The 24212-nt window shown below is 39.8% G+C and overlaps 1 protein-coding gene across 5 annotated transcripts in view; it reads left to right on the plus strand.

Annotated features, from left to right (window-relative positions):
• WAPL (WAPL cohesin release factor) overlaps nt 1–22545 on the plus strand; it is a 55138-nt gene extending 32593 nt beyond the window's left edge. For 3 of the 5 annotated variants that reach the window (XM_061635038.1, XM_061635039.1, XM_061635040.1), the window contains exons 10-19: nt 1135–1246; nt 3340–3437; nt 4544–4620; nt 6244–6419; nt 7196–7311; nt 12663–12824; nt 13595–13802; nt 14593–14681; nt 15774–15869; nt 19286–21679. In XM_061635038.1, coding sequence (XP_061491022.1) covers nt 1135–1246; nt 3340–3437; nt 4544–4620; nt 6244–6419; nt 7196–7311; nt 12663–12824; nt 13595–13802; nt 14593–14681; nt 15774–15869; nt 19286–19351 — 1200 coding nt within the window. In that variant the 3' untranslated portion in view covers nt 19352–21679. Of the gene's footprint in view, nt 1–1134; nt 1247–3339; nt 3438–4543; nt 4621–6243; nt 6420–7195; nt 7312–12662; nt 12825–13594; nt 13803–14592; nt 14682–15773; nt 15870–19285; nt 21680–22462 lie in introns of those variants that run through there. The other 2 variants (XR_009763898.1, XR_009763897.1) reach the window with 2 other exon arrangements.
• The last annotated feature ends 1667 nt before the right edge of the window (nt 22546–24212 follow it).

The raw sequence follows: 24212 nt of genomic DNA on the forward strand, positions 1-24212 counted from the left end.
CTGAAATAACAGCAATCTTCACTGTAGCTGTTCTCTGTTGTAGTAATGGCCTCTTTCTTTCACATCTTCTAAAAACTTTAACCAGGCAGTTGAAGAGTGTTGAACTCTGGAAAGATAAAACCCAGACACTTTAAGTATTTAACAGTGGAGTTTTCACCTCATGTATGTTTGTTCCTTCATGAAAACTGACAGTCAATGTAGAACAAGTAGATCACTGAAATCTTGTATTTACTTGATTCTACAATTAAAAACTGATGAATTTCATGAACTTGATAATATAGTTGATAAGAGTGGGAGCTGTAAAAACCATTTTTAAAATTCTGTGTATATAAACATGTCCAACCTTCCTAGGGCTAAATTACATTATCTGGTATGGACTTGGGTTCACATGCTACAAGTATAAAATGTTGCAGTGTGGAGTGTTGCTGTTTAGGCATATAGGCAACCATGTCCCTTTTCCAAGGTGAACCATTTTTGTCTGTTTCCTGCTCCTTCCCCCACCCTCCACCCCGACACTCAGCATTCTGTGGCCATTGAGCATGCTAAGTTCTCATATGGGCTGTTATAGGTGATTTATTCCCCTTAGGGTTTTTTTTCCTAAAGTCTTTGTTTATTTCTGCAAACCTTGCCTCTTGAATATTATTTGGGCCATTTTGGCTACATAAGGAGCATCACTCATGCCTGTACTGGCAAATAGAGGGATTGATGTCTATAAAACATTCTCACACCTAAGTGATAGAACATGCCCCATACTCAACTTATATCATTGTTTGGCTGAGGGAAAGCCTTGCTGTCTAATGTTACCCATATCTTGCATCAGACCTTCCCTATGCAGCTTGTGATGTCATTTTATTTTACAGCATATCATTTTTGTATGTGTGCAGCAAGTGCTGTTTTCAAGAGTTCCTTTCAAGAGTTGTAAGGAAAGAAACCATGATGATACTTCAACAACGTTTTGTTAAGATACAATAATAACTTACAAAACACAGAGCAGTAAAATATTTTTTATGGCTAAATAACCTAAATACCTAATCGTGTAAAATGTGAGATTCAAGTTACAGCACTAAAGGAAGAAGTAACTGGTAGAATGTTGCTCTAATTTATAAACCAATTTGCTGGGTTTTTTCCCCCTAGACAGGGCATTTGGCAATGGAAACACTGCTGTCTCTTACTTCAAAACGGGCTGGAGACTGGTTTAAAGAAGAGTTACGACTTCTTGGTGGTCTTGATCATATTGTAGATAAAGGTATGCACTTCGCTGTAGTGAGAATTAAAGTACATAGGTTTTATTATTGGAAGGAAGGTTATATGTTAGTAGAATGAAAGGACTGCTTATTATATTAGAATACTTGCAAATATAAATTTCCTGATACATTGGATTAATATGCCCATGTAGAATATCAGTGGGATGTTATGAGTTTCCCCCAAGATATTTTTCTTCTGTAGTGTCTAGTTAAACATAGCTATTGCAATATTACATTATATAAAACTGTAGTGATATGACCTTAGTTTCAACTTTTGCACAATGTAAATATATATTAGAAAAGATAGGAAAAGAGCTTGTGTTTCCAGTAGAACACAACAACAAAAATACAACTCCTAAATTACCCTGTTAAGTTCTACATGTAAGTTATTAATGGAATAAATTATCATAGTTCAGTCTGTCTTAGGCTTCACCCTCACCATTGCAGATGAAACATGTAGGTGATACTCCTTGCTGATTGAGTCTGCCTAGTGATGGAGTGTTCAGTTACCTAGTTAAATGTTTACATGATGCCTTGGGAGCAAGAGCTTTGATGTTGATGATGCATAATTTTTGGAGTAAAGAAAATACTCTAATACTTCTGGAACAATGGATTTGTAATACTTGTGAGAAGAGCTTCACATAGATGTGAAGGGTTCAGTTGCTGTGTTGTTAACGAGGGGAATGTATTTTAGGAGAAGCAGCCTATGTAGGCCTGGGTTTTACCTGTCAGATTATATGGAGATTTTTGGCTGGGTTTATCAGCTGCCATGGGATTGTAACCCTGTATTCAAAGCTGTAGGTATCAGTTGCTCCGCACTGGCCTGTAAGAAAACATATGCTGGCAAGGTGTTGCGAACTTTTCCTAGGTGTATGCATGCACCTTGTGTGTGGGAGGGGGTATGGACTGGATTCCCTTGACATTCGCGGTAGTCATGCCACTATATGTTTATGATTTGACTTTCATACACATCCTAACATGAAAGCTGCAGGGTAAGTGTCGTGATTGGTTGGTGTGTTGACACTGTTCCAAGAGCTGCTAGTGTGTGGTGACCGGGCTGCTATATTAGCTTTTGTTTCTAAAAGTGGTATTGTGTTTTTGATTATGTTGATGAGAGAACATTGGATCCTATGTTATCCTGGTTGCAAGCATTGCTTAGCAGCCACTGCCATAAAAAAGCCCATGGGATTGGCCTGACCGTTGTGCAGAGGTTTGGGGCAAACTGGGCAAAACTAGGCTTAATTAAGAGTAAAGTAAATTGTCTTGAGCATTGAGGTATCTACTTTTTATGAAGTACAAAATTGTGGTGCTCTTAAACTCAATAGCGCTCATTTTATCAAATCTTTGAGAGGAGCCAGGATTGCATGTTAAAATCAATGTTGTCCTTTTTAATGATAGCAAATGGTAATCTGTCTTTGTGTACTCTTTGCAACTGAACAGCTTAGGTTTCCCAAGCATGTAATTCTATGGCTGTGTTCACACCTTGCTAAACCACTTAGAGGGTTTTTTAAATAATTAAGTATACAAGTCATGTTAAATAAACAAACAAACTATGGTTTGGTGCTAAGTGGATGAGCCTGAACAAGCCCAAGCAAAGTGTTGATTTGCACACTCCCCACCTCCCTTCCTCTTCCTCCTGACTTCTGCACAATTTAGTATTTGCAGAAGTTTACTGAATCCTGGCTTTACATTTGAACTGGGGATCTTGGTTTAAACAACTGTAGGTAAGTTGCATAACAAGCCCACAAACAAGTTATGAAATTGTCCAGAGTGTGTTCCTGGTTTGAAAGTTAATTCTCTATAAGTGAAACTCATCTCACCTGAAGCCTTCTTCCTAGGAGAATGGGGAAGCATTTGGACTCATTCAGGCTCATCCACATAATGCTAAACTGTGGTTTAGCACTGAGTGTGAACATAGCATATATGGCCTTTATGCATTTTTAATATAGCCTCTTTAACTAAGTAAATTTGGCTTAAAGTAAATTGATAAAACATAATTGGAGTATTAGCATGTTTCATCACTACTTACAATTTTTGGAAAGTAAAAATTCTTTTCATAACAGTTTCGTAACCGCATATACTCTTTGTTTCTTAGTTAAAGAATGTGTGGATCACTTAAGCAGTGATGAAAATGAAGAGAAATTGGTTGCTTCATTATGGGGAGCAGAAAGATGTTTACGGGTTTTAGAAAGTGTAAGTATTAAGCTTTGTGAAGAGTGATTTTTTTAATGGTCCAGAACCAGGGATGGAAAAAGTCAGATACCTGGGTTATATCCACATAGCTTCTTACCATTCCTTCACAGTTTATGTTAATTAGCTACTACCCTCCTTTGGTTTAGCCCTGGGTTAAGGTTAATGGGCCATATTCAAATCGGGTGTTCTGAGTTTAATGAAAAGAAAATAGCCCACTTCAGCAAATGTCTAGTTAGCAGTGCTTTCCCAAATGATGTAGAGGTGAAAGATGTTGCTGAGAAGGTGGGGGTAGGCTTTCTTTGTTTCCCCTTTCTATACTTTTTTTTTCCTTTTGGAGGGGAAGAGTAATAGAGACCTGCAACCACATTGACAGGGAGCATGTATATACTTGTGCCTGTGTATGTAGACTGGCACATTATACATATCACAGTATGGATCTTTGAGAATGTAAGATGTTATACCTGTTTGTGTGCTAGTCTGTGTGCTTGCTTAGGGAACTCCATGCCCACCTTGGATTTAGGTCCACTGTGCTCAATGCAGCTTACTCCCAAGTAACTGCATATAAGGCTTTTGCTGTATTTTATTTAGCTTATTTCCTTATTGTTTTATTCTTTGATTACTGTAAGCTGCCTTGAATATTCCTGTAAAAATCAGTGTATAAATAAGTGGTAGTATTGATGATGAAAACAATTATAAAATGATGATTGCAGCTTGAATGATTCTGGCCCAGCTCTGCTTTATTATTGTTCCTGGTATTCTTCATGGTCTTGCTGCAGGCACACACATGGGAAGCCTGTACAAAACATGCCAGAACCTTTTTGGCTGCAGGGCCTTCCTTCAGGTACAATATGCATGCCCATATGAGTGGACCTCATGCTTTTTCTATTTTTCCTTTCCCCTAGAATGAAGAACACATCTACAAAATTTTCTGGAAATTTAAAAAGTTTTATGATACTTATTTAGCACACAGCAGAAATGCTAATGGCAGTTTGCTAGAGGCTTGAGAAATCTGTTACAAGTGTTGAGTTTCTTTGAAAAATGAAAGGAGATTAACCAGCATACCAAAGGATGAATTTCTGATAGTTGTATGGTATTTTCTTTTGTAGGTAACAGTTCATAATCCAGAGAATCAAAGTTACCTGATAGCTTATAAGGATTCACAGCTCATAGTTTCTTCAGCTAAGTAAGTTGAAATGAATGCATTTTTAAATGGTCCACTTTTTAAAAAGGTTTACTTAGACCACATTCACACAGACATTAATTCCAGTATTATTCCGCTTTAAACCATCATGGCTTCCCCAAGAATCCTGGGAAGTATAGTTTGTGAAGGGTACTGAGAGTTGTTAGGAGATGCCTGTTCCCCTCACAGAGCTACAATTCCTGGAATGATTTAACAGTCAGGCCCTCTTCCTAGAGAATTCTGAGAATTGTAGCTCTGTGAGGGGAATAGAGGTCTCGTAACAACTCTTACCACCCTTCAGAAACTATACTTCCTAGGGGGAAAATCATGGAAGTTTACAGTGGAATAAATAGCTGGTGTTAATGTGGCCATAGCTCACCTTGTTCTATCAGTACTTGTCTGCAGTCACAAATATTAGCACTGTGAACTTGTCTGTGGTAGCTTTCCTCAGCATGTATATGTTGCAGTTTAGTACTCTCACAGGAGAGGGAAAGCTGGTTAGATAGCTTCTTGCTTCCACTTAATTTAATTTTGTTTTGTATCTACTGACAGTAACTGTTCTGTAATAATTTTTTTGCATGATAACATTTTGTAATCAAAGAAGACAAGCATATTATCCTTATATGTGAATATCAGTTTTGGGGGAGTTTTTTCCTTCAACCTCCTCACAGAAATCACAGACTTCATGCTGGAGTTCAGGTGCATGATGTAAGAGGTGCTCTGAAAAATCGTTGTGAGCTTTCAAGTGGGAGTAAAAATACTGACATCCCCCCAGCTACTTTGAAAATTCAGTAAAGTTCATATGTAGGTTATAGGTTTCAGTGAGGGGAATTTGTAATAAATTCTGTATACCTACTGTATGTTCGTTTTCATCATCAGTTTTAAGGTGAATTATATGGCCATATACAGTGATGCATGTTTTCTGTGCAAGTCTCTAGACCAGCCTTTCCCAACCGGTGTGCCTCCAGATGTTGTTGGACCACAACTCCCATCAGCCTCAGCTGGCTGAGGCTGATGGGAGTTGTGGTCCAACAACATCTGGAGGCACACTGGTTGGGAAAGGCTGCTCTAGACTGTATGTTTAGGGGAGAAGCTATTCTGTTAACAGACTCAAGTCAACAGGGTCTGGAGTGAGCATTGTGGCTATGAGAGATTATTCTCCATGGGTCCATCTCTCTGCCAAATATTTCACGAACAGTCATTCTAATCAGAAGTTTGGTGTAGAGAGCACAGAGCCCTATTCATATATGTTTTATGAGCAATCACGTAGAACACATCAAAGGTATAGACAAATATGCCAGTTATGGTTCTGCTTTTTTAATGCCTTACTTCAAGTCTGGTTGAGTCAGAAGTGCTTTGTGCTGCTAATGCATTGCAGGTTGCTCAAAAGACGTAAAGAATTTTGAATCTAGATAACTAGCTATGTAGGGTATGCTTTGGGCTTTTTAATCCAATAAAAAGCATATGAGATTATGCTTTCAAAGATAGCGTTGGGAATTGTGTTGCTAATTATCGTTAAACCAGCATAATAGATTAAAACTAAGTTTGCTGTTAAGAATTGGAGCTGGGTTCCTTGGTTATATGGAAATGAATTGCATTGTATTTTTTGGCCTCTTTTACCTTCAGAGCATTGCAGCATTGTGAGGAGCTGATCCAGAGATACAACCGTGCAGAAGACACCATCTGTCTTGCAGACAGTAAGCCACTGCCACATCAGAATGTAACAAACCATGTGGGTAAGGCAGTGGAAGACTGTATGAGAGCCATTATTGGCGTCTTACTCAATTTAACAAATGATAATGGTAAGTTACTAATCCTTATTGCAGGATTTGCATGCGGAAACATAAAATCAGGTTATCATTTGTCCAGTCAGATTGTTTTCCACAATATCTAGGGGATGATGCTTAGACCAGGTGGCTGGTTAATAAGGTGTACAGTAAGAGGCATGATGATGTCATTACTGATCCTAAAAAACAATGCTGCAAACCTGAAAGTTGCATGTAACTGTCATTTTAGCAGAACTAGTGTTTGTACTGCAAACACTAGTTCTCAGATTACAAAATTGGGGAGGGAGTGTGTAGGACTGCCAAAGTAAAATAACAGAGAACAAATTGATTGTCTCATAAAGCAGTCTTGAGTTTTGGGATTAACCTGGCAAACGTTACTAAAGTATGAGAAGAAATTGCAAAAAATATTTTTTTGACTTCTAGCCAGTTATATTTGAGGTGAAATATGGTGATTAGTCAGTTCAGTTATGTTTAGCTATGGCTTCGGAGAGTCATGATGGTTAAAACATGAATTTCTGCCTGCATTGGGCTTTGATGATTAGATTTCTGGTTCAGTTTTCAAATGTAAAATTCTTGCTGAAAGGTAAGAGTCAGTGTCTTCCATTGTGGATTGAAGTCTTAGTCCCAAAGAGATGTAAACTTGATGAAGATTTGTTTATGGGACCAAAACCTTAATCTGTAATAAAATCATGGCCTTTGAGTGTCAGTCGTTAAGTGGCGTGGATTGGATGTTTGGAATCCCTGTGGTTTTTAAATGTCTAATTAACTTTTGTGTGCTTTAATGTTTGCAGAATGGGGTAGCACTAAAACAGGTGAGCAAGATGGTCTTATCAGCACAGCTCTGAATTGTGTGCTTCAGGTTCCAAAGTTTCTACCTCAAGAGCAGAGATTTGATATTCGGGTTCTGGTAAGATTTTTTTAAAATATATCTAGAAAAATGTAAGGCCATATTTTAAAAAAATTGCTAATTTGGCATACCTGTAAACTGTTTGGAAACTTCTCTTGGTTCATATGATAGCATCCTTGCTGTTAACTGGGACATTATTTATTATTTATTTAATAGATTTATATCCCACCTTTCCTCCCAGTAGGAGCCCAGGGTGGCATGACTGTTTGATCATATTATTCCCGTATTGAAAGTGTTTCATTGGTTCCCAGTGCATTACTGAACACAAATGAGAGCCTTTGGGGAATTTCCTTTGGGCATGGCTCTACTCGTAACAATCTTAATGTCTCTCTGGAGTATGGAGATTATTTGGATAGTTGGGACAATTGCTCCTAAGTGACCTTTTTTTTGCAATGCAGAGCCTGACCATTCACCCTGGACCTTGGGACAATGAAGGAGGTTGGGAAACAACAAACTGAAGCTCTGTGTTAACAGTAGGGAGGTTCTGTGGGTGGTGGTTCATGTGTTCAAGAAGATGGTGGTTAATCTCCTTTTTGATAGTTTTCCTTCCCTTAAAAAGGACCAACTTCACAGCTTGGGATGCTTTTAAATGGTCTTCACAGAGTTAAGCCACCTCCGTGGTATGGAGTACTCTCAATGAGCTTAAGTTGGTATATATAAAAAAACTTTTATTTGATAGTCTTTCCACAGTTTTTCACGTTCTGGTAGTCTCCCATTTGGGCTACTGTAATGTGTTATGTATGGGACTGCCTTTGAAAAGTCCTGGAAACTGCAGACACTACTATACTCACTAGGATTGCTTGGTGGGCATTTTTTGTTGTGATGCTCTGTTTTTGAAACTGCTTAGGGAGCTTACCTGGCACTAGTGCTGTTGCCTTTACTGTGGCATCAGCCAAATATCTTATTTCCCAAAATATTTTAATTGGTGAAGATGTTTTTTGTGCTACTTTTGTTTATTTTCTTTTTTTTATTTGTAACTTTAACTGATACAGTAGGATGGCATTGAAAGGTTGTAATGAGCAGACTTGGTGCCAGAAGATGACCAGGTCGAGCACTGGCTGAGGGCCCCTGGGCCTGGGAGGATGGAGCTCCCACTTCACGATCCTTGCCAGCATTGGGTTGCTGGCCACATCTGGATGGTAGTGCATCACCCGACATTAGCCTTGCATGTGCGCACAGTTGGCATACACATAAATATGCCTGGTTGTGCCACCTCTCACGTTGCATGCCTGCCATCACCCAAGATAGTGGTGGGGACATCAGCACGCCCCTGCTGTCACCTTGGGTGATGGCAGGCTTGTGCATGATACGCAAGGTGGTGGACCGGGTGTATTTAAGTATGTGTGTGCATGAGCACACAAGGGGGAGGTTCTGGCCCTGGTAATGAGGTTTTGATTCTCCCAAGGCTTTTGATAGATAATTGCTAGTTTACTGTCTGCTTCCTCTTGCTTTAATATTTTAGACAGCTTTTACTGCATTAGATCTTTTTAATTGAATTTGATGTGCTGTTTTATGGTCAATTTTGTAAATCTCACTAATTATTTATAGTACTATTAGCTTGTTTGATTTCTTACCTGCCCTTCACCATGAGATCCCAGGGCAGGTTACACTGATAAAATATACAATTATAAAACAAAACAATTACAATCATAAAACAAGTGTAAAAACAATTAAAACAGTTCTATATATAAAACAGAAAACGGAAGACTTGCACAGAAAACATGCATCACTGTATATACCATATATAGTAGGAAAGTTGTCATCCTAAATGTATTTTTTGTTTAATTTTATTGAGTTCAGTTGTACTGAACGATGGAAACTCTTTCAGAATTTAGGAAACCAAACTTCTGAACTAAAGTCAGGGATGAGAAACCTGTAGCCCTCCCAGACATAGCTGGATTCCAATTCTCATCAGCCCCAGTCTGCATAGCCAATATTTGGGGATGATGAGAGTTGTATTCCAGCAACATCTAGAAGTCCACAAGCTTCCCAACCCTTACTTAAGTGGAATCATAGTGATGAGATTAATATATTACTTACTGTTTTTGTAAGATTTCAGACACAATGGTGACGGCATAGGTATAGGCTTGATTTGATTGCTATCCTGCAGTTAATAAGCATCAGCTGGAAAATGAAGTCTCCCTAACTACTATGAGGAGATATTCAAGTGAAATAACAGATAAAGTCCCACATAACTAAAGTTTTCAATCTTTAGTTGTAGACCTAAGACAATAAATCTTTTTCTCATTCTAAAAGAAGTAACTGATGAGTTTGTTTTTAAGAATCACTTCTGACAGCCACAGGGGGATGGGGTTGATATTTATTAGTTCTTTATTTAATTTCTATCCCCCTCCCTCCTAGAAGGAGCCAGGGCCAGTAAACAAAAATACTGAAAATGCTCTAAAACATCTTAAAAACAAAAGACTTAAAACATATTAAAACAAAACATATTTAAAAACATATTTAAAAAAAGCTTTAATAACATCTAAACAAGTAATTCCAACACAGGCACAGACTGGGATAAGGTTTCTACTTAAAAAGCTTTTTGAAAGAGGAAGGTCTTCAGTATGTCAAAAAGATAATAGACATGGTGCCTGTCTAATATTTAAGGGAAGGGAATTCCAAAGCATAGGTGCTACAACCAGAGCTTGAAAAGTTACTTTTTTTGAACTACAACTCCCATGAGCCCAATCCAGTGGCCATGCTGGCTGGGGCTGATGGGAGTTGTAGTTTAAAAAAACTTTTCCAAGCTCTGGCCACAACACTAAAAGTTTGCTTCCTATGTTGTGCAGAAGGGGCCTCCTGATAAGATGATATCTGCAGGAGGCCCCCACCTGCAGAGTGCAGTGATCAACTGGGTATACAAGGGGTAAGACGATCTTTCGGGTATCCTGCTCCCAAGCTGCATAAGGCTTTGTACACCAAAATCAGAACTTTGAACTTGACCCAGTAGCTAATGGACAGCCAGTGCAATTCTTTCAGCAGTGGGGTAACATGTTGGTGATACCCTGTCCCAGTGAGCAGTCGCACCACTGCATTTTGTACCAGCTGTAGCTTCCGGATCAACCTAAAGGGCAGCCCCACATAGAGCATATTACAGTAATCCAACCTGGAGTTCACCAATGCATGGGCAACAGTGGTCAGTCTGTCCTGGTTCAGAAACAGTTATCTTGCCAGCCCAAGCTGGGAAAAGGCACTCCTAACCACTGAGGTCACCTGGGCCTCTAGCAACAAAGATGGATCCAGGAACATCCCCAGACTACAAACCTGCTCTTTCAGAGGGTGTACAACCCTGTCCACAGCAGACAGTTGACCAATTATCCAAACTGGACAACCATCAACCCACGGCACTTCCACCTTGTTAGCATTCAGTTTATTGGCCCTCATCCAGCCCACCACCGAGGCCAGGCAGAGGCCCAGACATTACAGAGAAATAGAGCTGAGTATCATCAGCATACTGCTGACACCTTGCCCCAAATCTTCTAATGGCCACTCCCAAGGGCTTCATATAGACGTTAAACAGCATTGAGGGCAAGATGGTACCCTGTGGCACCCCACAGCACAACAGCCAAGGGGCTGAAACACAATCACCCAATAATGTTCTCTGAAAATGACCCTGGAGGTAGGATCAGAACCACTGTAAAACAATGTCTCCAATACCCATCTCACCAAGTTGGCTCAGAAGAATGCTATGGTCAGAGGTATCAAAAGCTGCCAAGAGATCAAGTAAGAATAACAGGGTCGCACTCCTATTATCCTTCTCCCAATAAAAGTCATCCATCAGGGTGACCAAGGTTGATTGAGTCCCATAACCAGGACTGAACCCAGATTAGAATGGGTCAAGATAATCTGTTTCATCCAAGAGTACTTGTAATTGCTGAGCCACAGCCCTCTCAATCACCTTCCCTAAAAAGTGGGTATTTATGACTGGGCAGTAGTTGTCACAAACCGATGGGTCCAGGGTGGGCTTTCTTCAGGAGTGGTTGGATCACCGCCTCTTTCAGGGCAGCTGGGACCACTCCATCCCACATAGACGCATTGACCATACCCTGGATCCACTCGGTCATACCCCTTTGGCAACCTTCAATAAACCAAGAAGAGCAAGGATTGAGAGGACACATTGCTAAGTCGCATTGTCCCAAGCACCTTGTCCACTTCATCAGGCCACATCAACTGAAACTGATTCCAAGACATTGCAGCAAATGTTACACTGGACACCTCACTGGGGACTACAGTAGATGTGGAAGGGGCATCAAGATTACTACAGAGGCGAGCAACTTTACCCTCAAAGTGCCTTGCAAACAATTCATAGTGGGCCTCCAAATGTCTAAAACACCATTTCCTGGAGTTGATGTCAACGGACCCCTGACTATATGAAAAAGCTCCACTGGATGGCTACTTGAGTATGTGATGGAGGCAGGGAAGTGGGCCTTCTTCACTGCCCTCACTGTCACACAGTAGGCATGGTTATGGTTTTATTCATGCCCAGTCAGCCTCATGGCAAGTCTTTTGCCACTTGCTCTATAGCCACCGTCCAGCCTGTTTCATTGCTCTTAGTTCACTGGTGTACCAAGGTGCAATTATGTACTGCCATTCTATAATAAAATCAAACTCAAGGCACTTTACAATAAAATATTGCAAATTAATATTTTACAAAGTATCAATAAACCAAACAGTAAAACAGCATAATAAAACATTAAATCTGTGTAAGCAGCAGTTGTCATAGGCTCAGCTAAAAAAATGCCTGCCACAACAAAATATTCTTAAGAGTCTGGCATGCAAAACGGGGGTGGGGTTGCTGACAAACCTCAGTGGGGAAATTATTCCATAGTTTAGGCACTACAGCTGATTCTTGCACTAATGTCTGTTTCCAGCTGGCACCTGTGTACTAATTCCCATGCTCTTTGGCAGCGATTAGAATTTGAGGTGAACTTGGTGGATTCTGTAGCAAAGTATCTGTAGGAATTTCAGATCTCAGGAGGTTGTGTGTAACTCCTAGATTGAACTTAATTTTCCTTTACTTCTGCATTAGAAAAATGTATAGGAGAAGTGAATCTTTTCACTGCAAAAAACCCCCACCACCACCCTGATTACATTAGAAACACCAGTTTCAATTATTTAGGACAGACATTTTCAAGGTAAGTTAATGTTGTCATGTAGTATAATTGGGCAAGAATCTTTTGTGAGGTATGGTGTATGTACAATAGCCAAGTTTCCATGAGGCTTGCAACTGCGTGCATTTGCCAGAAATGGCCATGCTTGTGAACACCTTGATATCTGGGATATAACATCTGTGAGCCAAGAAAGTACAAGTTCTTGTACTCTACTATCTATATTTTTCTTTTTTGCAGGGTTTGGGTCTCCTAATCAATTTGGTAGAGTACAGTGCACGAAATCGGCACTGTCTTGTCAATATGGAAACATCGTGTTCCTTTGATTCCTTCTGCTTGGGAGAGACCGATGACATCCTAAACACATCTGGACAGATGGCTGCTGTTCAGGCTTTAGTTCAGGTAAATCACGCCTTCAAATTTTTTAAAAAGTGAAGTGCGGTAACAACCAAGGCATTATATTAAAAACCACCCATCGAAGAAGAAACGAGCAGTGCTGGTAGCTCTAATGCTCAAATGTTAAATGCTCCCCACTCCCATCCACTGTAATTAGTACATTTGTGTTGTACTCAGGTTGCTGGTACACTCCTAGCAGCTGGAGTTAGTATGCAGATTCTTCCCACAGCTGAGTGAGTAGCTGTTATTGTGATGCTTACACACACATAGCACAGGACTTTTATACTTGGGAATATATCTAAAAGAAGTGCTTGGCTGCAGCCCCAGAACAAAAAAAAAACCTGCTGTATTTTGATATGTTGATACGTGTTCTTGTATAGGAAGTCCCCCAGACCAAGTGCACAAATAGTTTGTACTGCACCCTGTCAACCCATATGGCTGAACTGAACAAAATGGCAGTAGCGCAAGACATGGGCAAACCTGAGAGGCAGTGCGTGCACACAAGCATAAAGACAAAGGGCGTATGCAAGTCTTGTGCTTTATTTTTAGACCAAGTGCAGGTGAACACTTGCTACTGGCATCATCCAGATGAACTCAGAAAGTCCCTCAGCTGATCACATTGATAGCAACAGCCTCAGTAGCTGTTTCTAGTTTTTCAAAGAGCCGAACAAGACATGTCACGGAAGATCTGTGAACAGATTCTCTCGTGGATTAAAACAATAACAAAACTGCATTTGGGCTTGTGACTCATTTATCAATGGAATTTTCTCTCCCAGTTGTTCCTTGAGCGTGAACGAGCAGCCCAGCTGGCAGAGAGCCAAACTGATGAGCTGATTAAAGAAGCTCCTACTGCACAACATGACAAGAGTGGGGAGTGGCAGGAAACAAGTGGAGAGATCCAGTGGGTTTCTACAGAAAAACCAGAGAATGCAGAGGAGAAGGATAAGAAAGAAGAAGATGAAGAAGAACTTGATCTTAATAAAGGTAGGTGGGGCTTGCTGGGGAAGACAGCAAAGTAAAAAAGTGCCAAATTAAACAATGTCTGAGTGGCAGTCTGAGTTGCACTTCTAGGATCCTTTCTCAGCTTTTTATAACAGTTTGGGCTCTTGTTGTAGTTTAATTTCTGCCTTTAATTTCTGGTAAGGAAGGATCAAAGTACTTGCTTGATTCCCTTTTTACTAGCCTTGCTTTAGTTTCTTTTCATAAGAACAGTTTCCTTTTTGAAATACAAAAAACTGCTCCTTGACATCTTGTCATTTTAGATAGAATTGAGCTTAATCTTTACTTTTTTACATCTGCTACTTAATTTCTTTTGACCTTTGTCACGTTTCTCTTGATTCAAATCGTGTGTTAGTGTTTGTTTAAACATTGTTTTTCAGCTATGTTCCTGTCTTCTATCTTCTCTGTAGTCTTCTATTTCCCTTTCTTCTATGGTTTCCACTTGATCCTTTCCTGTCCCAAACTTGTTTTACTGCTATGCATATGCAACAGCTAGATATGTCTGTTAAAACTTAACAGTGCTTATCGGGGAGAGGATGGGGGTAATGCTAGTGCCCTGGGCAGTAATTGTGTTTCATGAAATGATAGCATCCAGGGTTAGAAACGGGGACTTTCACTGGTAGAATTTTACTTTGTGTCTGTATAGAAATAGCTGCTTTATAAGTATTCGGGGAAGATGACTTTGTCAGCAACTGGGATAACTACAGAAGTAGCGTTAAAAGGTAGTTGAATTTGATATATATATAATTCAGATATTATTGGGTTTTTTTTATAGCCCTTCAGCATGCTGGGAAGCACATGGAAGATTGCATTGTGGCCTCGTACACAGCATTGCTTCTGGGCTGCCTCTGCCAGGAGAGTCCAGTAAGAAAACTTGTCTGCATGATTATCAAATGGGTCTGTAAAGCTGGGTAAAACAGGCTTTCTTGAACTCATGAAATGGGTCCTAGCAACTGATATTTTACAGTTTTCAACTATAACTGTTAAATTGTTGATACACTTAAGTGTAGCGAGAGGCTTCAGGAAACATTCTTATCTCTAGTAAGTTTTCCTCACCCCCTAGACTTAAAGCCGTCTCAAAGTGCTGTTTCCATAACGGACAAGACTATTCAGTTTATTAACCCAGTTTTAGATTGCATTTTCAGTTAAAATGAAGAAGTCTAATGCTTCCCATTGTATAGTCTAATGGAAATTCAGTCTTACTATTGAGAACTCGGCTAAATGTATAAGCAGACTGTTTTTATGCTGAGTCAGACCGTTGGACCATCTAGCCCAGTATTGTCAACTCTGACTGGCAGCAGCTCTCCAATGTCTTTTCCAGCTCTTGTTACTTGAGATTATTGGGATTAAATTGGAGAAATTTTACATTCAAATAATGTGCTCTACCATTGAACTAATGTCCTTCTCTGAGGGGTATATTGAATTCTAAACTGGGGTGAGTGCCTAAGACGTGCTTGCAAATACCTACAGACAGAGATGATAAAAGCAGCATTGCCACATTTTAAAGGGGCTTTTTTCAGAGAATGGAAACAGTTGATCATGTGGGTTAGTCCTTGTACAAACCTGATGCTGATTTCTCTCCTTTTCATTTTGCTGTATGTGGTGTATTTGCCAGCCATCAGATTGTTATTTCTATACATGAGGTGGTGTGCAACTGGAGAGAGAAGGAGCTTTTCAGTTAAGATCCAGGGTTTCCTCCCAACTTCTATGAAAAGCTGAAATTTGTGGCTTGAAAGTTCTGTATTTTAGTTTAAAATGGCTGCTACTGATCATTTGGTAGCATTATTGTATCAAGACATTGTAGGAGTTGCGGATAGGTTTTTGATATCGGTACTAGGAGAATGTTGTTTGTCAAACAAGATGAAATGAATAAATGTGTGAGCTACTTTAGCTTCATGTTTGTGAGGTCGTTTTTATTGCAATTCAGCATTCCTAATTCAACATATATTTCCTTAGATCAATGTGACTACTGTGAGGACATATTTGCCTGAAGGGGACTTCTCAATCATGACAGAAATGCTCAAAAAGTTTCTCAGTTTCATGAACCTTACTGTAAGTAGTAGTGTTTTGTTTCAAAACACTTGAGATGACTGGTACACCTGTCACGCAATGCAAGCGTGGGCAGACTTGTGGGTATGGTTTATTTTTTTACTAGGATCCCAGGAGGACAACTACTAGCCAGATGCAAAATAGTGGTTTGTGGGATGGATATGCACAGAGCCACCTCTAAGGATATGTTTGCAGTCCCAGCCAGAACTGACCTCATAGTCTTTTCTTGCAAAAATTCACTCCTGGTCTCCTCCCCAAGCTTGCTTTCTTTTTTCCAGCAGCCTTATTAAGGAGTCTTTTTGGTCCTTTTAAATAATTGGGAGTGAGAAACCCTTGCTTGATCAACTACAAACCTAAACAGAGATCTGCCAGTCAGTTCCATTCTATCTGATGTAATGGAAGGGGACACTTAGGGGAAGAGGCCCTGGCATGATAGCTCCCCATTACTTCCATCTCTGTTGGGGTAGTGTTCAACCTGACAAGGAGCTGTAACCCCTTCTCCCCACTTCATGGAGTTAACAGTGAACAGGACAAGAGACTTCTCTGTCTCCACAAATCCTACTGCCAGACTTGCCTCTATTGTAGTCTCAAAAGCAGCCATCACCCAAACAAAGATCAATCCCAACAAAATCAGCTATGGCAGCTGCAGCAAATCTCCCTAGTGTTATTTATTTATTTATTTATTAAGAAGAATTATATCCTGCCCTTCCACTGTTAAAAACCAAACCCAGGGCAGCTTATAAATAAAAAAATACACAATCAGTATAAAAGCATAATAAACTGAGTCTGAATCCTAGCAAGAAGGAGATGCTGTGGGTTGGTGGTTCCTGAGTTTGGATAATTGGTCAGTTGCCTGCTTTGAATGCCATCGTACTCCCTCTGAAAGAGCAGGTCTGTAGTTTGGGGGTGCTCCTGGATCCATCTTTGTCGCTAGAGGCTCAGGTGACCTCAGTGGCTAGGAGTACCTTATACCAGCTTCAGCTGGTAAGACAGCTGCAGCCGTTTCTGGACCGGGATAGCCTGACCACTGTTGTCCATGGACTGGTAACCTCCAGGCTGGATTACTGTAATGTGCTCTATGTGGGGCTGCCCTTGAGGTTGATCCGGAAGCTGCAGCTGATGCAAAATGCAGCAGTGAGACCGCTCACTGGGGCAGAGTATCGCCAATATGTCACCCCACTGCTGAAAGAATTGCACTGGCTACCTACCTACTGAGCCAAGTTCAAACTTCTGGCTTTGGTGTACAAAGCCCTATGCAGCTTGGGACCAGGATATCTGAAAGATCATCTTATCCTTTATATATCCAGTTGATCACTGTGCTCTGCAGGTAAGGGCCTCTTGCAGATACCATCTTATCAGGAGGTCCGTTCTGCACAACATAGGAAACGGACCTTTAGTGTAGTGGCACCTACCCTGTGGAATTCCCTCCCCTTAAATATTAGATAGGTGCCATCTTTTTGGTGCCTACTGAAGACCTTCCTCTTCCAGCAAGCCTTTAAAATACAGGCCTTATCCCAGTCTGTGTTAGAATTGCTTTTTAATATGTTTTTAAACTTTTTTTAAAAAATAGATATTTTAGAGCTTTTAAAAAATGTTTTTAAAGATTTTTATTTTAATATGTTTTTAATAGTTGTTTTGTTTTAATATATATTGAAGTCTATTTTTATGATGTGTTAAAGTGTTTTTAGTGCTTTTGTTTGTCGTTTGGGATCCTACTGGGAGAAAGGGCGGTATATAAATCTAATAAACAAAATAAATAAATAATAAAACCACAAAATAGAAACAAATATAAAACAATTCCATTGGCAGGCTGGCTATGACCCTATAAACCTGAGAGAGACTCCTACCCAACATGGCCCACATGATTTTTAAAATGGCTTCAGTTTGGCTCACTTTGCAAAAGGCTGCTTGAGACCTGATAGAAAAAGTAGCTGAAAGGGTTAAGTTTGTAATCTCATCTGAGAGGATGTTGTCAGTCATATGCACAGGACTTGCCCGTTGGCAATCCAGTCAATTGCAATCCCAAAGTAATTGTAAAAGTTTGCCCCTCAAGAGACGAGCCCATTGTTGACGTGTGTGCGTTGTTGCGTGAAACAGCATACATTACGTTGGAGTTAAGTTGAGCAAGAAACTTCTTCAGAGCATTAGATCATGTTAAGAGTCTTTATTAAGACATTACGGCCAAAGGCTTAAGAGTAAATACATGTAGAGTTTCTTCAGTCACCCCCCTTCTGGTACATCTCTCTCCAAAGGTAAACACAGAAGACAACCTCTCAGTTCAGAGGCAATACACAGAAGACTCAGCTCAACACAGATAGCTGCTAGAACTTTTCCCAGTCTATCGCGATGGTTACCATAGCAACGGCCTTGGCTGTCCGTTCCCAGACTGGGCAAAGACATAACTCCCCCTAGCTACAGTTTTTCAGACTTGATGGAAAACAAACTCAGTGACAGTGCGGTTCAATGGTCAACACCCATTGTTTTCAAACTAGCTAAAAAGTGAATGCCACTGCCTGTCTTCATAAAAGAAAAGCCCATTATTACCCTGACCATACCACACATAATAGGTATGGGAATTAAGGAAGGACACCTTCCTGATCCAATCAGTTTTGCATTCTCCTTTGAGGCTTTTGTCCAGAATGGTATAAAAACTGGACTCCTAGAGCTGTTCTGGTGCTAGGCTCTGGGTCCTGGTTGCCCAGTCCCAGTTTGAAATCACCTGCTGAATCACTGGTTCTGGGTCCTGGTCACCCACTTCCACTCTGCTGAATACCACTCTATCTGAAGTCGCCTGCTGAATCACTTAGCCTGTGAGAACCCAGGAGTTTGACTCTCCTCTGTTTTTCCTTCACTATCTCTGGACACATGCCTGCTGAAACAGAGGTCCCTGATTGCTGAAGCTGCTTCAAAAGCCCTTTTCAGGGCTCCACTGCTTTTCCTGCTTTCCCCTGGACCTTTGCTAGTCAAAGCAGAGATCCAAGAAGCAGCTTCAGGGCCTGCCTGCTGCATTTGCTGTGTCCCTGTTTGACCCAGGAGTTTCAACGTGCTCCAGTTCTACTTCCAGATTACCCATTAGGGCTGGGAAAGGCATATCCCACTCTCCATCCTGTCCTCCGGAGGTCGCCTCCCCACAAACTGCAGCCTCCACAGTGTTGCAAGATGGTTGTAAATTTATGTAAATGGCAATGGATGTTAACTGATGGCTTTTTATAAGGCTGAGACATTATGAAATGCAGACTGCACTTTGTAAATGGATCATTTTGCTTTGCAAATGGGTAACTGCTGCTTGATATAACTTGGCTTGCTTGGGGAATTCCATTGACTATGATCTACACTCACATAATCTTTAAGGGTTTTTTTGGGGGGGGGATACATCGTAATGTTTGATAAACCTCTGCCCTGATTTTTCCTCCTTTCAGTGTGCTGTTGGAACAACAGGCCAGAAATCTATCTCTAGAGTGATTGAATACTTGGAACATTGCTAGATACTCAAGTCCTGCAACAGGCACTCGAATGCTGGAGCTCTACTCTTTTGTCAAAGAAAGAAGTCATGAAAGATGTCCTTGAGGAAGCACCAAGAGCATTTCATCAGTCTCATTCGTGTTTGGATTTTTAAGGCTACCTGGTCTCTTAATCGTACACTCAGCTTTTTCTGAGAAACAGTTACCACATCAATCTGCAACTATCAAAAATGAGGGGGAAAACATCTGAGGAAAGTAAATCAAGAATTCATGATGTTTATAATAATGCAGTGCAGTATTTAAATATATTTGGCAGGGTTTACTCTCCCTCTTTATTTTTCTGGCTTTGTTTGTGACAACCTTTAAAGGGGAAAAACTTGCTGCTGGTAGTGCAACTGCTGTTTACTGTTGAGCCACTGTTTTTCATGCCAGCCAGGTGCAAAGGCAGCTTTAGCTACTGAGGTATCAAAAATGTTCTAATAAAGATACTCTGGGCAGCAGCATTGCTCTGATTTGAGTTTAATTTGCTCTTGCTTTTTAAAGAGATTATTCCAAAATCATAAAAATAGAAAATTTTTTAAATACTTTTTTGTGATTTTAACTACTGTCTATATTTAAAATGTGTTGGAATCCAAAGAGGTTGAGGCTTGGATAGTTTATTTTTTATACTGTTTTGATTGAAAATTGGGTTGTTGGAAACTACTTCTCAGTTTTTAAAATTGTCGTGGCCTACGTACTGTAAACTGATTGACCATAACACTTCATAGCTCTAAGAGAGGCATGCAGGAAGAAGAAAATATTCCCTCCCAGCTGGTGGCTGTCTATATTTTTTAAAAAATGCAGTAATTGTAAATGCAAGGGTAGTTTACACTTCATAATAAGCAAAAAAGAAAAAAAAGCTGTTGATTTTGTTTGAAGGAAGAAATGTGGAACTAAAACACTAATGGGGATTAATATTTCCAGTTGACATTATCTTTCTATTTCTTCTCTAGTATTGCGCAGGTAAATGCATACAATACAAAGCCTTAAATAGCTGAATATAGCGAAGATTTTGTTCAATATGGGGTTCTAGTTCACAGCAAAGGATTGTGTTGAGACTTTAACGGAACAAAACTCCCTGCTAAATAACTTTTTAGGGGTTTTGAACATTAGTGACTTCTTGCACTCATTGTTCCAACTGACAGAATTGCTCATGATTTTTTATTAAGCTGGTCTTGAATTATTCACAAAACATTTTGAGACATTTGCATCACAGACACTTTTCACATTATCTGTGTAGGTAGTTGCATCATGTTACTCCATTGAATTTGTAAAACTTGAAGCCATAAAAATATTAGTTCTGTGTATAATGAGGGGTGGGAGAAATAACAGAAAATCTAACCTGCTTTTTAGATCTTGTGTTATCTCCATGTATAAACTTACAAACTTGTGCTTTTGTATCAGTGCCAGCTGTAAATTTTTTTTACATACAGTGGCTGCCTTCTATGTCTTCCTATTTTTGATAATGCAGATTGTTGGGAATTTGGTAAGGAAGTGACTGATTAGAAGCAAAATCCTGTGTTGGTCCTGCTTTTTAATTTTTTTCTTATCACCTTGAAAAACAACTCCCCTACAATGTACCAGTGTAACTTAGAAAAGATACTGAGGCTGCATTTGCCCTTGGACAGAAGACCTTCCTTATGAGAGGAAGAGCAACTTAGTAAAGCTGTACTTGTAAATTATTTCTGAGATGCAGGATTTACTGGATATATTTTTGGCATTTAGTTTTAACAATTTAGAGCAATGGCTTTCATTTTTAGTTGGATTTCATATAGATTTAAGTTAGGCTTTTTTGTGTATGCGCAATGGCAAGGGATAATTAAAAATAGATGCAATGATGGGGAGGAATCAGGAGCCACACTTCTCTGTTACACTGGTAATAACCTGAATGGGAATTGGTTAGAGTCTTGTGTTCAGCATTTCTTAATTAGCAAGCACTGAAACATGCAGACTGTTTGGTTTTAGGGGGGAGGGTAAGGAAACCACCCTGCAAGCTGCAGTGTGTTTTCTTGTTTAAAGCTCATCAAACTCTGCATTATATGGGTACTTGAGGCCAACCTTCAAATTTAAAGTTTTAAAGTAACTTTTTTCCACTGTAAATATATATGTAAATAAGCGCAATTGGAAACTAGAACAGTAGAGTACTTTTCTGAATCCAATCCTATTTTTATTTTATACAGTATTTCTCAGCTGTGATCTTTGGAGCAAAAGCCAACGGCAGGAATAATAGTTTGTACCAGTTTCATGAAGTATGTCTTTTGGTTTTTGTAAATAATTTTAACTCTAATAAAAATTGCTACTTTCAATACATAACATACACATAATGAGCATAGTTTCTTGATATTTGATACTGACCTTTAACCTAAGAGAGCAGATGGTGCAGCAGTCTTGCAATTATTCCAACTGTCATGCAGTAAAGTCAGTGGCATTCTGTGGCACAGTGATGTTAGTTGGTTTTTTACCTGTTATTGTATGCTGAACATAATAAGGGCTGGAGCATGGAGAGCCCACTGAACAGATAGGTGATCCACAACCAACTCATAATGTTCTAAAGCAGCTTTTACCACGAAACTTGGCAGATTATCATATTGTCCACTCCACAATTGTGGTGGCTAGTAGAGGAGACATCAGAAGACTCAAGGGGATGGTCAAACACTGTGCAATAAGTGCTGGCTTGGGTAGGGTTCAGTTGCCGTTGGGTTGCCAATTGGTCAGAAAATGAACCCGATCTGGGTTGTGTCTAACAGAAGGTACTAAACATTTATCATTTGCTCAATATATAAAGGGCGTCAAAGGCGAAGTATCACTTGCTAGTTGCTGCAGACCAAACGATTATTAAAAGAACAGCTACAGAGGATCAGATTAAAGGCTGGCAACCTTGCTTGCCACCACATGGCTGTTCATAGCAGTATCCCCATGGTGACTGTAACATGCTTCAGCCCTTTGAGAGAACACATCTCATTGTTCACATCAGTTGAGTATCATTGGTAAAACAGCATTTCTCATTGGTATGATAAGGATTTAATATTGGGCCACTGCAAAAATTGCAGTGTTCATGAATACTAATATTAATGGCAAAGTAATTCTCTTTTTCAGCCTAGTTGCATCCATCAGGTAGCCAAACAAGATGATTCGTTATGGACAAGTTGAATTATAAAGGCAAGTAGCTCAGCTGGAGAAAATTCTTGAGGCCAATCCCTATCATTTTATACACAACTGCTAGAAACTTTGCTCTTGCTGAAAATCTGAGATGCATCGAGAGAGATGCACCTGCTTCCTGTCTGTTAAGCCCATATTCTATCTTCTCATGTTATAGTCACAGCTATGCTGTCAGTAATTTTACCTTACATTCAGTGTTGTTTGTAAATCACTTGAAAATGAATTGGCTGATTAATGAAAGCATGCAACATTTATTTTGCATACTAATAACTTTCTACGGATTTAGATTTAGTGCTAATTCTAGCTAATTCTGTCCTTGATCAGTGACTCTCTGGTGGCAAAGAGCAACCTCTTTACATGAGCATCATTGTAAAGATTTGTAACTTTCCTTCTTTTAGGCTATAGGTTTTTCTTCAGTGGAAAGTGATCCTTGCCCCAAACATGTTGATTTTAGAACTACCTGGCACATGGCTCAGCATCTTCACATATGTTTTCACAACTCAATTTCACAGCAACTGATAGGGGTATTGAGATTCTTACTGTGTTGGTAATAATCCACATAACTAGTTATAAACAATGCATCTAGTATGGGGAATTCTGTTCCAGAATATTTTTCCCCTAGTGGGATCCCTGTTGCCAATGTTTTGTTTGCTAGATAAAATAATGTAGAGGTATAAGATAGTCATTGATACTGGAGGCTACTAGTTTGAAATACTCCTTGGTGGCTGAAGGACTGCATTGCTTACATAAACTAGATCCTGGTACTTCTTTGTATAAAGAGTATTAAAAAATTCAAAAATGCTCAACAATTTCCATGCTACTCTTGCAGAAACTTTTCTGTTATTTAGTTTTGTGTGCCATATAGTCGTCCTATGTATTAATGGGCTGGCCTATGGGTCTTTGCTGAACTGAAATAATATGTAGTGCAGCGGTGGTTTTGAATGTTGAAACCTAACTCACATCAGCCTCAAATGGTCTGGAATGATGGGAGATGTAATCCAGCATCTTGAGGGTCACAGGTTCCCCACTCTTGCTATAGTGCATACTGGATCTGAAGGTTAATTTTAGTTTCATTTTGCCTATTCGTAATACTGTGGCTGTGGCTATTGATCAGGTAGCAAACATATCTATGGAATCATTGGGTTGTATCCAATTTTAGTCCTACTCAGAGTAGAGCTGACCCATTCAAATTAATGGACGTAACTTAGGGGCATTAATTTTAATGGGTCAGCTCTAACTGATATAACCCATCATATCAATAAAGAGCAAAGCTAGGTCAAAACCTGCTTGCCAGGGTCATTGTGGTAATAGTTAGGAAACTTTCCTTCACAGCAGATCACACGCACGTACCCCTGGGGAATGTGTGCTCTGGAGCTAGAATATTCTGTGCATAGTGGGAGACCAGAACAGGGATATGCTCCCTTTGGAGGGATGGGGACAGGGAGGTATGTACTTCATAAAAACAGAGCCTAACCCTCACTGTAATCGTTTTCCTGAGCCTGTGCCGCTGTCACCATTCAGTCTCACTTCTTCTCTCCGTAACATAGCGATACCTCAGTAATTGTGTGGTACAGGTGTGGTAGAGAGCCAATCAGAAACAGATATTTAACAAAGGCATTTACGTTTGTTACAAGATTATACACTGCACAAGCTTATCTGGATACTTTTTGATATTTAAAGTGACAGT

The sequence above is a fragment of the Rhineura floridana genome, chromosome 7 (assembly GCF_030035675.1).
Source record: "Rhineura floridana isolate rRhiFlo1 chromosome 7, rRhiFlo1.hap2, whole genome shotgun sequence".
In the NCBI taxonomy this organism is placed as follows: Eukaryota; Metazoa; Chordata; class Lepidosauria; order Squamata; family Rhineuridae; genus Rhineura; species Rhineura floridana.